At 39.1% G+C, this 13,226-nt stretch overlaps 2 protein-coding genes across 5 annotated transcripts in view; one reads left to right on the forward strand and one right to left on the reverse strand.

The window, feature by feature from the left end:
* Positions 1 to 13,226, forward strand: part of COL19A1 (collagen type XIX alpha 1 chain) — a 365,439-nt gene that overhangs the window by 161,118 nt on the left and 191,095 nt on the right. Inside the window, exon 12 of the mRNA XM_077162192.1 lies at positions 6,411 to 6,464. Coding sequence (XP_077018307.1) covers positions 6,411 to 6,464 — 54 coding nt within the window. The remainder of the gene's footprint in view (positions 1 to 6,410; positions 6,465 to 13,226) is intronic.
* Positions 1 to 13,226, reverse strand: part of LOC143684830 (uncharacterized) — a 61,283-nt gene that overhangs the window by 37,747 nt on the left and 10,310 nt on the right. For 2 of the 4 annotated variants that reach the window (XM_077162188.1, XM_077162190.1), the window contains exons 1-5: positions 8,526 to 8,565; positions 7,989 to 8,090; positions 7,034 to 7,383; positions 6,730 to 6,845; positions 313 to 388 (exon numbers count right to left, since the gene is read on the reverse strand). The gene's annotated coding sequence lies outside the window, so the exon portion shown is untranslated. The other 2 variants (XM_077162189.1, XM_077162191.1) reach the window with 2 other exon arrangements.

A 13,226-nucleotide genomic window follows, 5' to 3' on the forward strand; every position in this document is an offset into this window, starting at 1 on the left:
AGACTAGGGGTGGGGATGGGGTGTTGCCACTTCTTATGGATAGAGGCCAGGAATTGCTACTAAGCATCCTACAATGTACAAGACAGCCCCCCACAACAAAGAACAAACCATTGTCACTAATATCAAGAAGGAGAGCACTCAACAGATGGCAGAGTTATTAATAGAGATTAGATAGACACATTGATAGAGATAGGTTAGAGAGAGACAGAAACACACACACACAGAGAAACATTTATTGACTGCCATTTCTCTGTCAGTTACATACATATTCACCAATAATAATATTATCCAGGCTATATTTCTATTTCCTACCTTAAGGGACATTTTGAGAAATTTGCTTCCTGCTTTGCAGAAATTCAAATAAACCAGGTTTTCAGTTATCTGTCGTCTGCAAAAATAAATGATGTTGATAGTTTTAGAACACACTCTGCCACTAGACTGCCAGCCCAGCTGTGCCATTATAAACTGTGTGACCTAGGACAAGTTACTTAACCTCTATGTCTTCAGTAACAAGGATACTAATCAGGCCTTAATCCTAGGTTGTCATAGAGTAGGAAGATGTTAAAGCAGTGCCTGCACATAATAAACACTGCGTATTTTGCTAAAAATGATAGTAATCAGGTAAATGGCTTGCTCTTTCTGACTCCCATTTGATCATAGTGACCCTTGCTTCCTTTCTATATTAAAAATTACTTTTTAAAAGTCACAGCAGAATTTTCTGTGGGTAACTTTGAAGCGCTGTTTTTCATGGTTCTCCATAATTCTGATCCTCTTGTTGTGTAGCATAAACCCATCATGACATCAGCTCTGTCCTCTGATTAATTTTATTTAATTTTTATTACCAGTGTAAAGTTTGCAGGTTTCCTAGTAGGGATGTGCGCCGGTTTGAAAATTTTATGTATCCCAGAAAAGTCATGTTTTCAGCCTGATCTAATCCTGTGGGAGCAGCCGTTTCTTTTAATCCTGATTTAATAGGGCAGGCTGGAAACTTTTCATTAGATTGTCTCCATAGAAATGCGGCACACCCCACTGTGGGTGTGATCTTTCGATTAGGTGGAGATGTGGTTCCACCCATTTCAGGTGTGTCTTAAGTAGTTTACTAGAGTAAAATAACTAGCTTACTTAAAAATGGGAAACATTTTAGAGAAATGATAGAAACGGCAGAGCCAACAGAAACTTCAGAGCAAAGCTTACACAGATGCTGACACCTGGAAGAAGAGAGACACGGAGGTTTAGAGATGCTTGGAGCCCAGTAGATGTCACCCTGAGATGTTAAACAAGCCAGAACCTGAAGAGAGCCAAGAGAAGCCAAGAAGCCAAGAGATGAAAGCCAACCTTGGAGAAGCAAAGTGAGGAACCCCCACAGGCACAGAGGCTGCAGCAATGGCGCTCAGTAGCAAGGGACCAGCAGATGCCAGCCACATACCCGCCAACTGACAGAGCTGTTCCAAACCTATCAGCCTTTCTTGAATTAGGGTGTCTCTGCCCGATGCCTTAGTTTGGACATTTTCGTAGGCTTAGAACTATAGACTTGTAACTTATTAAGTTCCCTTTTTAAAAGCTATTCCATTTCTGGTGTACTGCATTCTAGTAGCTTACAAACTAATACAGTATTTATCTCTTTAATATAGAGTTTCTTATTTTTTCCATCTGTAGGAACCATTGTTTGTTGATAAGGGTTGTATTTGTTTTGAGATACATTCTGAATGTTAACAGTGATATCCATGGAATTGAATTTGTCTTATATAAAAATTTTCAATTTGTACTTGAAAACCTTTTATATTAACATCTCTACATGCTGTTGGATCTGATCCCCTATTGGATTTATTTTGTGCATTTATTTTTTTTGTTATTGTGATAGCATATATAAGATACATATTTCCCATTTTAACCATTTTTAAATATATGCCTCTGTGGAATTTTTTACATTCGCAATGCCTTGTCAGCATTACCATCATCCATTACCAAGACTTTTTTATGACCACTAACAGAAACTCTATACCTATTAAACTGTTCTGTATATTTATGAACATTTTGATTCTCTATACGGCATCCTCTGGCACTACCCAGTAGAACATTCTGTGTGATGTAGATGTTCCAGGCTGCACTGCCCAATACAGTAGGCACTAGTCACGTATGATTCACGTATGGGTACCTGAATTATGGCTAGGGCAATTGATGAACTGAGTTTTAAATTTTATTTAAAGTAAATTAATTTAAGTTTAAGTAACCACATGTGGCTAGTGACCCCCATATTTTTCTGTGCAGCTCTAGAGTATCTTCTTACCCCTCCATTTTCGAGTTGAAATTCTCACCCTCATTCTACTTGAACCCATTTCACTGAATGTGTTTGTATTCAGTTTGTTCATCCTGAATTTTATATATACCTGTAGGTATATTTCTTGCATATGAGTGATAAATTTATTTTTACTTCATTTCCTGTGTTTTCAATGTAGTTTTCATTATCCTAGTAATGTATATTCTTAGATGATTGGGAATGTTCATTTGATTTCTGTTTGTAGAGTATTTTGTTAATATCTCTTGAAATTGGGTGTGTGCTTTACTTCATTTTTTTTGTTAATAAAAATAATGAGGAGGAGGGGCCAAGATGGCAGCTTAGCAATGTGCGCATTTTAGTTCGTCCTCCAGAACAACTACTAAATAACCAGAAGCAGTACAGAACAGCTCCCGGAGCCACAATAGTGACTAAACACACAGTGTACCCCAGTCTGGACCAGCTGGACCGGCTGCAAGCCTCCCCAAAACCGTGAGTTCCCCAAGCCAGGGCGCCCGGCACCCCTCCCCCACAGGCAGCTTCCCAGAGGGAAAGGGAAGAGACTAACAGCAGCAGGGGTTGAGTCCAATCAAACACTAATCGTGGCATTAATTAACAAATTCTGACTACTAAAAATAGGCCCCCAGCTCAGGCATACCTGGTCAAAGCAGAGGTCGCTTATTGGGCTAACAGAAAAAGAGGAAAGGGGAGGAAACGGAGGTTTTTGTGGCTGTGTTTCTACGGAGACTTGGCTGCCTCTGGATTCAGCAGTGGGACTACTCGGGCTGCAACTGCCCCAGGCATAGGCAGAAATGGGCTGCTTTCAGGGCTGTCTCCCACCTGTGCCTTCCCCAGGGGAGGGGTGAAGCCCAACTCAGGTGGAGTCCCTCCCTCAAGGAATTCAGAACCCAGGGCTTGGCAATTTGAAGCCATTAAAACCAGCCTACAACCTCGCCTCTGTCTCCACCACGCCCCCAGCAGGGAGAGTCTTCCAAAGTTAAAGGTGCCGCAACATCTTTTGCTGGTGGGACCCGCAGGCAGACAAGCGCCACATACTGGGTAGGATAAGAAACACAGAGCCCAGATACTTCACAGGAAAGTCTTTTAACCTGCTGGGTCTCACCCTCAGGGAAAACTGACCCAGGTGAGTTCCTTCCCCCTGATAGGAGGCCAGTTTAGTCCAGGAAAACCTGGCTGCAGTCTATAATACCTACGTAGACCCTCCTAAGGGTGGGGAGGGAAAAGGCACCATACAAGCAGGGCAAGAAACAAGAAAACAAGAACTGAAAAATTATCCTCTCTTAAACAAAACCTAAGCAAGAGGCCCAGAAAAAGCTGAACTGAAGGTCAAAGAGCAGATAGACAACAAACTCATCTAGCAAGAAAACCCTAGGTAAGATAAGTGAAAACAATCTTCAGATTAAACTAATTAAGGTAATTAAATGTCTAGATGCCAGCAAAAAATAACAAATCACACCAGGAAAATTGAAGATATGGCCCAGTCAAAGGAACAAACCAATAGTTCAAATGAGATACAGGAGCTGAAACAATTAATTCAGAATATAGGAACAGACATGGAAAACCTCATCAAAAACCAAATCAATGAATTGAGGGAGGATATGAAGAAGGCAAGGAATGAACAAAAAGAAGAAATGGAAAGTCTGAAAAAACAAATCACAGAACTTATGGGAATGAAAGGTGCAGTAGAAGAGATGAAAAAAACAATGGAAACCTACAATGGTAGATTTCAAGAGACAGAGGTTAGGATTAGTGAACTGGAGGATGGAACATCTGAAATCCAAAAAGAAACAGAAACCATAGGGGAAAAAATGGAAAAATATGTGCAGGGACTCAGGGAATTGAATGATAATATGAAGCACACAGATATATGTGTTGTGGGGGTCCCAGAAGGAGAAGAGAAGGGAAAAGGAGGAGAAAAACTAATGGAAGAAATTATCACTGAAAATTTCTCAACTCTTATGAAAGACCTAAAATTACAGATCCAAGAAGTGCAGTGCACCCCAAAGAGAATAGATCCAAATAGACGTTCTCCAAGACACTTACTAGTCAGAATGCCAGAGGTCAAAGAGAAAGAGAGGATCTTGAAAGCAGCAAGAGAAAAGCAATCCATCACATACCAGGGAAACCCAATAAGACTATGTGTAGATTTCTCAGCAGAAACCATGGAGGTGAGAAGACAGTGGGATAATATATTTAAATTACTAAAAGAGAAAAACTGCCAACCAAGAATACTATACCCAGCAAAATTGTCCTTCAAAAATGAGGGAGAAATTAAAACATTTTCAGACAAAAAATCACTGAGAGAATTTGTGACCAAGAGACCAGCTCTGCAAGAAATACTAAAGGGAGCACTAGAGACAGATACGAAGACAGAAGAGAGCGGTATGGAGAAGAGTGTAGAAAGAAGGAAAATTAGATATGGCATATAAAATACAAAAGACAAAATGGTAGAGGAAAGTACTACCCGTACAGTAATAACACTAAATGTTAATGGATTGAACTCCCCAATCAAAAGACAGACTGGCAGGATGGATTAAAAAACAGGATCCTTCTATATGCTGTCTACAGGAAACACATCTTAGACACAAAGATAAACATAGGTTGAAAGTGAAAGGTTGGCAAAAGATATTTCATGAAAATAACAACCAGAAAAGAGCAGGAGTAGCTATAATAATATGCAACAAATTAGACTTCAAATGTAAAACAGTTAAAAGAGACAAAGGATACTATGTACTAATAAAAGGAACAATTAAACATGAAGACATAATAATCATAAATATTTATGCACTGAACCAGAATGCCCCAAAATATGAGGCAAACACTGAAAAGGGAAATAGACACATCAACCAAAACAGTTGGAGACTTCAATTCCTCACTCTCATCAATGGACAGACCATCTAGACAGAAGATCAATAAAGAAACAGAGAATTTGAATATTATAATAAATAAAAATAATGTTCATTGGAGAAAAAACTGAAGGAGAGCAGAATATATAAAGAAAATAAAAATCACAAAGCAGAGATTGCTACATATACCCATGCATGTACACACACACACACACACACACACACACACACACACACACACACACTTTGAGGGACAGGGTTGAGTCCTTTCTGTATATAAAGGACTTTACTGATTATACATAAATACATGTTTATTTCTAAAAAGTTGAGAAACATTTAAGAGGCTAGTGAAGAAACTAAAAACCATATATAATCAAAGAATGGATAAATTGATGATTTTAATTGTTCTGGTTTGCTTTCTTTCAATATCGTTTCTAAGACCCGTAGGTAGATGAGTGTGCATGAGGTAGGTTAGTCAGTAGGTAGATGGATGGATAAGTAGATGGACACTTTAAGGCAAAATTTGAATTCTACTGTAGATAGGCAGGCTGTACCAATAAGAGGATACACTTTTCAGGTGATAGCAAAATGAAAATGCATTCCGCTGTGTATATGTCTCATCAACAATGGTAGTAGTGACTGCTTTGAACATTTGTAACTGTGAAGTAATGACAATAGGTTTGGTTACCATTTATCCACTGCATTTATTAATTTACTAATTGTATCTTACTTTTTATTTTATGAGAATTTTTCTATAGCATAAAATAAAATTCATGTGTGTTTTTAATGACAGCATCATATTCCATTTATATATACTAATTTATTTAACCATACATTATTAAACATTTAGGATTTTTTTATATAAATAGTATTGCACTCTACATTTATTGCCTAAGACTTTTCATCTCTGATTATTTCCTTAGGATATTTTCTTAGAAGTGAAATCATTGGGTCAAATGGAACGAATAGATTTAAGACCCTTGACATTTATTGCTAAATTGCCCTCTAGAAAGTTCTTTGTTGCTTATCGAAGAAAATAAATAATCTCAGTTCTGTTTAACCTTTTAATTATTTTTATGCAGCTTTCCTTTGAATCTTTAAACTTCTTTTTGGTTTTAGGATTCTGAATTGTATTCTAATAAATGTTTCTTTCAAGGAATTAGCAAAGTAATCACAGTGTTATAAATACCCAATGTAACTCTCCTATTTTTCCTTAGTAAAGGTTTTCAGATATAACATTTTTCATTGTGTAAATTGTTTCTTTCTAGGGTGAACAAGGAGAAAGAGGGGATCCAGGTCTGGCTGGCATTAATGGACAAGAAGTAAGCCTAACTTTCTTTTTTCTAATATTCTGTTTACATTTTGCCCTGAAAGATGCTGACTATCTCATTCTATTAAGATTTGGCCATCCACAGGAGAGCTAAACACAATCAAAGCAAAAAAAAAAAAAATCAAAACTGTTTCTCACATAGTTCAACAGAGGCTCAGTGTTTTTGGTTTCATTACAGGTTCATTATCTGGGCTTCATATATTTCATTCTTGTGCTCAACCTTAATAGCCCTTTATTCCTTGCTGTTTCTGGCTTACCTTTCCTTGGCTTTCCTTCCTCTATCTTCTTTCTTCTTAAATATTTTCTGCTGAGCTCTGTGTCCTTGCCCAGGCTTCATCTTTCCCTCCATGCTGAATTTCCATAAAGGGAGTATCTGTATTGACAGGATTGCAGTGATGGGGGCGGGGAGGGGGGTGGAGAAGAGGAAAGGGAACTTGCCTATCTACATTGCTTAGCCTCCATGGTACCACTTCTTCGACTTCAGGGACACTATCACCTGAACTCTTCAAATCATAGCCATCCCCTTCCCTTCCCTTCCCTTCCCCTTAGGACAATTATTACTCAAGATCCTCATTCCAGCAGCTAGGATGACAATTGAAGAACAGCTGAAGTCTGGGTTTTCCTCTGATATATATATGAATCTTATTTCAGGGTATCAAATTCACCATTGACAATAGACATACTAACTTTACTGAAGCAAGGGTCCATAATAGGAATTGCTTTTCCTCACTGTTTCTGGTAAACTATAAAAATATTATAGAAAGTTTCTGAAGGACCACTGCTTGCTTTATAGGTAAAAGAATAAGGAAACACTATCAAGGCTGTATTTGGTTTCTTGATGTCCTAGAAGAGTCGTCTTGAAGGTGTAGGTGTGACAGTGAGAAGAGAAACTGAAGACCAATCCTTGGGGTCTGTGGAGAAAGTAGAGGGATATTTGAAGGGGCTTTGTCCAAACGAGAAGTACCCCTGGAGTTCATACTAACAGTCATCACTGGCCTGAGGCTCTGACCCCACAGCTTTACTCTCTTGTTAACTTCCTGAGATGCCCCAGTTCACATCTTTACTATGTCCTTCATTCTTGGGCCCCTCCCCTTTGAAGTGGATGCCCTACACTGGAGAAAGGAAACTAGTACCACTGGCTTGTAGCTAGGGGAGTCCTTCTTTCTTCTTAGAGTGCATCAGGACACTGAACGTTAGAACCATTAGTTCACATGTTCAAAGAGTTCATCTGACTCATCCTTCCCTGTCATGGGAGGTACCCGTGAAGTGGAAAGAGTTCTGGAGTGGAAAGCCAGAGCTCAGTTTGTGTCCCAGTTCTGTCACTAGCTGAGCAAATCACTTCCCCAAGCCTGTGAGGTGATGGACTTAGAAGAGATTCTGAAATCCCCAATCCCTACAACGTTCTGTGGTTATACAAAGCAATTCCTAAGATTATAAACTTGAAAAGCATGATGAGATTTGAAGCTTTTGAACAGAGGAAAGAGGGGATCCAAGCTGTGTTTTAAAAAAAGATTACCTTTACAATGTGTTCTGTCAGTGGATAGACTTTGGAATTTTTGCTGTTTCCTGTTCTTTCTTTTGTGCTCTCCATGATACCAAAGACTATGTCTTGGAATCCCTAGTATTTAGTAAATATTTGGGATAAGTAAAGTCTCAATTAGTGTTTGTCGAATTTTAACCCCCCAAAACTGAAAGGTTTTCACAATAGTGTAAAATGTATGTAATGAGCCTAACCAAGCAAATAACAGAAATGGAAGAGAAGGTATAGGTGATGATATTGCAGAGGCAAAATATATATGACTTTTCACTTGACTGGATATGAGAAAGAGAGGAGACTCAAAAATGGCCCAGCATTTTGACCACTCATTGCTGGAAGGATGTTAATAGGTGAGAAATGCTAAGTGTCAAATGAGATGTACTATAGTGTTTCAAAAGATAACCTAGCTACAGGTATGTGGACTCTCTAAGGTAGAGGATCAAAGTAAAATCTGTTAATGTTCATAGAAGTAAGAGTATTTGTCTTTTTAGAATTAATTAATTTATGCACACATACATTTGAGTGCCTACTATGTCCCTAAATGTGCTGAAGCTATTGTATGAGTTCCCAAACTTAGCAACACTAGACCTGCTGAGAGAAAGTCCACAGCATAATGGGCAGTGTGACCTTTCCTCTTAGAAAAGCATCTTGGAAGAATCCTTAACATGCCCCAATCATAGGGTTGTCCTTTCTTTAACACCATAATTGTTTAGTATATTTCATTAAGTACATCATAAAGCATGATAAAACAAATTAACTTTTCCTACTTGGTTACTTAATTAATGTGGAGATGGTGTTATTTTCCTTCTCTTAATTTTCCCAACTATATTCAGGAGTCATGACTAAGAAGAAAAATGAAAAAGTGATGAACTTTCCCTCTCCCTTCTATGATCACCAGGAGTAAAGAATCTAATGTTCTATTATTGTACCATTGGTGATTGTCATGCTGATAGTGTGTTATTCATAAACTGTTTTATGAGGGATTTGAAATTGGAACCTTACTCCAATCTTATGTGCCAGCTAGACCAGGAATAAGAGTACCCTCATGGGTGGGCCGCGGTGGCTCAGCGGGCAAAGTGCTTGCCTGCTATGCCGGAGGACCTCGGTTCGATTCCCGGCCCCAGCCCATGTAACAAAAACGGAGAAACAGAATACAATAAAACAAGAAAATGTTTAAAAATGTTTCCCTTTCTTCCTTCCTTCCTTCCTTCTATCCTTCCTTCCTTCTCTCTGTCTTTCCTTTAAAAAAAAAAAAAAAAAAAAGAGTACCCTCATTTTTTAAAGGCTAGAAGTAGAAATTTGGGTAAATCAAGCAACTAAAATTCTTTTAGAAAATGGCAAATGGTAAAGTCAGCCTTTAACGCTAATGTTTGGCTGAGACATCTCTAATTTCTCCACTGAATCGTGCCAGCCTTGGCAATGCCTTTTATTCACTGCTAAAATAAACTGATGCTGCGAACTAAAATAATTAAGCATTTAAGACATTCTACTGTGACTTACAATACGCACAGGTATACATTCTCTGAGAATAAAATGTATTATAATGGCTATTTCAGTTTGAAGTAAAGTCAAACCATGATGGACAATGTAACTACCTAAACATTCAGTTAAAATGTATAGTGAACATACCTTTGAGAGGCGGGGCCAAGATGGCGGCTTAGTAAGGTACGTGCATCTTAGTTCCTCCTCCAGAGCAACTACTAGGTGAACAGAAGCAGTGCAGAACAGCTCCCGGGGCCACGGCAGGGAATGAACACACAGCGTACCCTAGTCTGGACTGGCTAGAATGACTGCGAGACTCTGCTGCGGTGAAATCCCCGAGTGGCGCACGCGTCCCTGAGCTGCGGCAGCTGGCGGCCGGAGCTTCTCCCTCCCTCCTTCCCGGGCCGGCTGAGAGTCTCGGAAAGGCAAGTTTCCCAACCCGAGGTGGCCGGCGCCCCTCTTTTGCGGGCGGATTCCTGGACCGGCTACAAGTCTCAGATCAGAGGGCTACCCAAGCCGCGGTGGCCGGCAACCAGCGCCCCTCCCCCGCGGGCGGCTTCCTGGTCCGGTGGTGAGTTCCCCGGGCCGCGGTGGCTGGCGACCGGCACCCCTCCAGGGAGAGGAGGGAATTTCCAACAATGGCAGGGACTGGGTCCAACCAAACACCAATAGGGGCATTAATAAAGGAGCCACAGGGTCCCCTCAAGCCACGGCGGCTGGCACCCCCACCACGCGCGGCCCCCCGGACCAACTGAGAGAATTGGATCGGAAATCCCCCAGGCCGCGGAGAACAGTGACCAGGGGGATCCCTTCCAAACACGTGAGACAAACGTGTGCCACGAGTGCCACCTACTGGGCAGGATAAGAAAAACAGAACCCACAGATTTCACAGAAAAATCTTACAACCTATTGGGTCCAACACCCAGGGAAATCTGACTAAATGCCCAGATGCCAACAGAAGATAACGGTCCACGCTCAGAAGACTGAGAATATGACCCAGTCAAAGGAACAAACCAATAGTTCAAATGAGATACAGGAGCTGAGACAACTAATGCTGAATATACAAACAGAAATGGAAAACCTCTTCAAAAACGAAATCGATAAATTGAGGGAGGACATGAAGAAGACAAGGGCTGAACAAAAAGAAGAAATAGAAAAACTGAAAAAACAAATCACAGAACTTATGGAAGTGAAGGATAAAGTAGAAAAGATGGAAAAAATAATGGATACCTACAATGATAGATTTAAAGAGACAGAAGATAGAATTAGTGATTTGGAGGATGGAACATCTGAATTCCAAAAAGAAACAGAAACTATCAGGAAAAGAATGGAAAAATTTGAACAGGGTATCAGGGAACTCAAGGACAATATGAACTGCACAAATATACGTGTTGTGGGTGTCCCAGAAGGAGAAGAGAAGGGAAAAGGAGGAGAAAAACTAATGGAAGAAATTATCACTGAAAATTTCCCAACTCTTATGAAAGACCTAAAATTACAGATCCAAGAAGTGCAGCGCACCCCAAAGAGATTAGACCCAAATAGGCATTCTCCAAGACACTTACTAATTAGAATGTCAGAGGTCAAAGAGAAAGAGAGGATCTTGAAGGCAGCAAGAGAAAAACAATCCATCACATACAAGGGAAACCCAATAAGACTATGTGTAGATTTCTCAGCAGAAACCATGGAAGCTAGAAGACAGTGGGATGATATATTTAAGTTACTAAAAGAGAAAAACAGCCAACCAAGATTCCTATGTCCAGCAAAATTGTCCTTCAAAAACGAGGGAGAAATTAAAACATTCTCAGACAAAAAGTCACTGAGAGAATTTGTGACCAAGAGACCAGATCTGCAAGAAATACTAAAGGGAGCACTAGAGTCAGAACCGAAAAGACAGAAGAGAGAGGTATGAAGAAGAGTGTAGAAAGAAGGAAAATCAGATATGATATATATAATACAAAAGGCAAAATGTTAGAGGAAAATATTATCCAAACACTAATAACACTGAATGTTAATGGACTGAATTCCCGAATCAAAAGACACAGACTGGCAGAATGGATTAAAAAACAGGATCCTTCTAAATGCTGTCTACAGGAAACACATCTTAGACCCAAAGATAAACATAGGTTGAAAGTGAAAGGTTGGGAAAAGATATTTCATGCAAATAACAACCAGAAAATAGCAGGAGTGGCTATACTAATATCCAACAAGTTAGACTTCAAATGTAAAACAGTTAAAAGAGACAAAGAAGGACACTATATACTAATAAAAGGAACAATTACACAAGAAGACAAAACAATCATAAATATTTACGCACCGAATCAGAATGCCCCAAAATACGTGAGGAATACACTGCAAACACTGAAAAGGGAAATAGACTCATATACCATAATAGTTGGAGACTTTAATTCACCACTCTCATCAATGGACAGAACATCTAGACAGAGGATCAATAAAGAAATAGAGAATCTGAATATTACTATAAAGGAGCTAGACTTAACAGACATTTATAGGACATTACATCCCACAACAGCAGGATACACCTTTTTCTCAAGTGCTCATGGATCATTCTCAAAGATAGAACATATGCTGGGTCACAAAGCAAGTCTTAACAAATTTAAAAAGATTGAAATCATACACAACACTTTCTCGGATCATAAAGGAATGAAGTTGAAAATCAATAAAAGGCCGAGTGCCAGAAAATTCACAAATACATGGAGGATCAACAACACACTCTTAAACAAAGAGTGGGTCAAAGAAGAAATTGCAAGAGAAATTAGCAAATACCTCGAGGCGAATGAAAATGAAAACACAACATATCAAAACTTATGGGACGCAGCAAAGGCAGTGCTAAGAAGGAAATTTATTGCCCTAAATGCCTATATTAGAAAAGAAGAAAGAGCAAAAATGCAGGAATTAACTGTCCACTTGGAAGAACTGGAGAAAGAACAGCAAACTAATCCCAAAGCAAGCAAAAGGAAAGAAATAACAAAGATTAGAGCAGAAATAAATGAAATTGAGAACATGAAAACAATAGAGAAAATCAATAAGACCAGAAGTTGGTTCTATGAGAAAATCAATAAGATTGATGGGCCCTTAGCAAGATTGACAAAAAGAAGAAGAGAGAAGATGCAAATAAGTAAGATCAGAAATGGAAGAGGAGACATAACTACTGACCTCACAGAAATAAAGGAGGTAATAACAGGATACTATGAACAACTTTATGCTAATAAATACAACAATTTAGATGAAATGGACGGGTTCCTGGAAAGACATGAACAACCAACTTTGACTCAAGAAGACATAGAGGACCTCAACAAACCAATCGCAAGTAAAGAAATTGAATTAGTCATTCAAAAGCTTCCTAAAAAGAAAAGTCCAGGACCAGACGGCTTCACATGTGAATTCTACCAAACATTCCAGAAAGAATTAGTACCAATTCTCCTCAAACTCTTCAAAAAAATCGAAGCAGAGGGAAAACTACCTAATTCATTCTATGAAGCCAACATCACCCTCATACCAAAACCAGGCAAAGATATTACAAAAAAAGAAAACTACAGACCAATCTCTCTAATGAATATAGATGCAAAAATTCTCAATAAAATTCTAGCAAATTGCATCCACCAACACATTAAAAGAATTATACATCATGACCAAGTAGGATTCATCCCAGACATGCAAGGATGGTTCAACATAAGAAAATCAATTAATGTAACACACCATATCAACAAATCAAAG

Source organism: Tamandua tetradactyla, chromosome 5, assembly GCF_023851605.1.
Source record: "Tamandua tetradactyla isolate mTamTet1 chromosome 5, mTamTet1.pri, whole genome shotgun sequence".
NCBI lineage: Eukaryota > Metazoa > Chordata > Mammalia > Pilosa > Myrmecophagidae > Tamandua > Tamandua tetradactyla.